This window comes from Portunus trituberculatus, chromosome 7 (genome assembly GCF_017591435.1).
Source record: "Portunus trituberculatus isolate SZX2019 chromosome 7, ASM1759143v1, whole genome shotgun sequence".
Taxonomy (NCBI): domain Eukaryota; kingdom Metazoa; phylum Arthropoda; class Malacostraca; order Decapoda; family Portunidae; genus Portunus; species Portunus trituberculatus.
The window spans coordinates 3,831,544-3,834,043 of NC_059261.1; the positions used below are offsets into that span (position 1 = coordinate 3,831,544).

At 45.9% G+C, this 2,500-nt stretch overlaps 1 protein-coding gene across 1 annotated transcript in view; it reads right to left on the minus strand.

Annotated features, from left to right (window-relative positions):
- Positions 1 to 1,406: 1,406 nt before the first annotated feature.
- Positions 1,407 to 2,500, minus strand: part of LOC123519723 (carbohydrate sulfotransferase 11-like) — a 12,402-nt gene continuing 11,308 nt past the window's right edge. The window contains 2 exon segments of the mRNA XM_045281230.1: positions 1,407 to 2,142; positions 2,145 to 2,360. Coding sequence (XP_045137165.1) covers positions 1,585 to 2,142; positions 2,145 to 2,360 — 774 coding nt within the window. The 3' untranslated portion in view covers positions 1,407 to 1,584.

Here is a 2,500-nt window from a genome sequence, read left to right on the forward strand (position 1 = left end):
ACAAACATACATACATACATGCATACACACATCCATACATTACTATTTAGTATTTACATAACACCAAATATCTTTTTTATTTTCAGCACTCTTAAGGTCACTGATAGACTGACTGCACCATTTTACTCTTAGCGCCATATTCATACAGAGACGCTTCCCTCTCTCACAGCGAACATTTTTAAACACCAGAGATCATTAGCCGAGTTCTAAAGAGTATTTGTCCTGTTGATAATGCAGAAAACTTGTTAATATATCACGAGAATTATAGAAACTCTTAAATAAAAACTCTTGTCACTTCAACTAGAGCCTTTAAGAGTATTCATACTGTTGATAATGCAGAAAACTTGTTAATATATCACTAGAATTATAGAAACTCCCTTAAAAACCCGTGTCACTTCAACTAGACCCCTTTGAAAATAGTGAAGGAGCGGACCGAAACGTACCCACAATCCTCTACACGTTTACCATGGTCGCCACACACACACACACACACAGCGGAATACATCACATATATTAACAAGTATTTTCAAGTCACATTAACAGTTTGCTAGTGTTTCAATGCCTGCAGAAAGAAGACAAGTTTAGATATTCATAAACATAACGAGTCTGTATTCCAACACTTCTCTCACCGGCCGAGCAGCGATTAGTAAACCAAGGAACACTTCACAACAGGAAATACATCAATCTCCTTGGCACCAGGACGCGTTTCCATATTTATTCTGGCGATATGTTGGGATTTGAATAGTAAAGACTGTGGCCATTAATCTTCTGACCTCCATAGACCCTTCCTAATGCTAATAAAATCGTCCAATCACACCCAAAACTCAAGGTGAAAATGCGTCCCAGTTCTGAAGAGATTAAGATAAGGAATACATCAAAATACACGCCTGGTTGAGGAGGAGCAGGTATCAAGGCACGAATGTTTACGTAGCACTTTCCTTGGCCACACCACACGTACGCTGACGAAAGGCACAAGTCAATATCACAATAGTCACCAGGGTAACCATTAGAACACAAGCACTGTCTTCTAATTGGCTTATAAACTGCCACGCTTCATTTTTACCCTTTCAAACTATACCACAAGCCTCAGCACGTCACACACACACACACACACACACCCGGTAACTCAGTGGTTAGAGCGCTGGCTTCACAGGAAGCCAGAGGACCGGGGTTCGATTCCCTGGCCGGATGGAGATATTTGGGTGTGTCTCCTTTGACATGTAGCCCCTGTTCACTGTTCACTGTTCACCTAGCAGTGAGTAGGTACGGAATGTAAATCGAGGAGTTGTGACCTTGTTGTCCCGGTGTGTGGTGTGTGCCTGGTCTCAGGCCTATCCGAAGATCGGAAATACTGAGCTCTGAGCTCGTTCCGTAGGGTAACGTCTGGCTGTCTCGTCAGACTGCACCAGATCAAATAGTGAAAGTGAAACAAACAAACAAACAAACAAACAAACACACACACACACACACACACACACACACACACACACACACACACACACACACACCCACAAGATTGAGAAACACTAATATAAGAGTCAGTTCCATTTTATCACCATAGATACTCTCTCTCTCTCTCTCTCTCTAGGCCTTCACATAGCTTAAATAATCAGCAACACTATAGTCAAACATCTCAAAATCCAGCCTGTACTTCCCATAAAGGCTCAGCAAATGTTTCTTGGGCACATCAGCAAAGTATTTCTTCACCACATCAATAGTTCGGTTCCCTTTGGTCAGGTGGCGCCAGGAGAGTTTCAGCCTATCCTGCAGGTGGGTCTTCTGCAGGAGGTAAGCCTGGTCACGGTCTAAAGTCTCGAACTTTGCTATAACATCGAAGTCGAGAAGGCAAGGCGTGCAGGAGAGGTGGTAAGGCATCCAGTGGTCATCAGCGTAGAGTGTCAAGTCAGTGTCAATTAAATACCTCACGAACTCAGGGAATGTTGGTTCAATGGATTGTTGTAGTGATGGTGGGTCCTCAATAGCATGCCTGTAGCGCTGTGGAGGCTGCGCTGGTGGTTGTGGTGGTGGTACTGGTGGCGAGTCGTCCAAAATGTGCTTGTAACGTGGTGGTGGCTGCGCTGGTGGTACTGGTGGTGCTGGCTGGTCATCTAAGGCATTGGAGTACCTCTGCGGTGGTGGTGGCGGGGTGGTGGTGGTGGTGGTGGTTGACGCTCTCCATTAGTTCCCGGGGCCTCTTTCTTTCTGTACTTCTCGACAATTTTCCTGCCGTATTTTTTATAGAAGTGTTCCGTGCCGTGCTTCTCTCCACCCGCCACCCTCTCCAGCTTGTCTCGGAAGGCGCTGGCCAGGCGTTCAAAGGGGTGACGAACTACGAGGACCTTCACGCACATGTCCATAGCCTGCAGGGGTGAAACAAGGATGATATAGGGATGATGCAGGGGTGAGATAGGGGGAGGCAAGGGGTGAGGGAAGGAATGATACATGGGTGAGGCAGGAGTGAGACAGGGGTGAGGGTAGGATGAAACAGGGGTGAGACGGG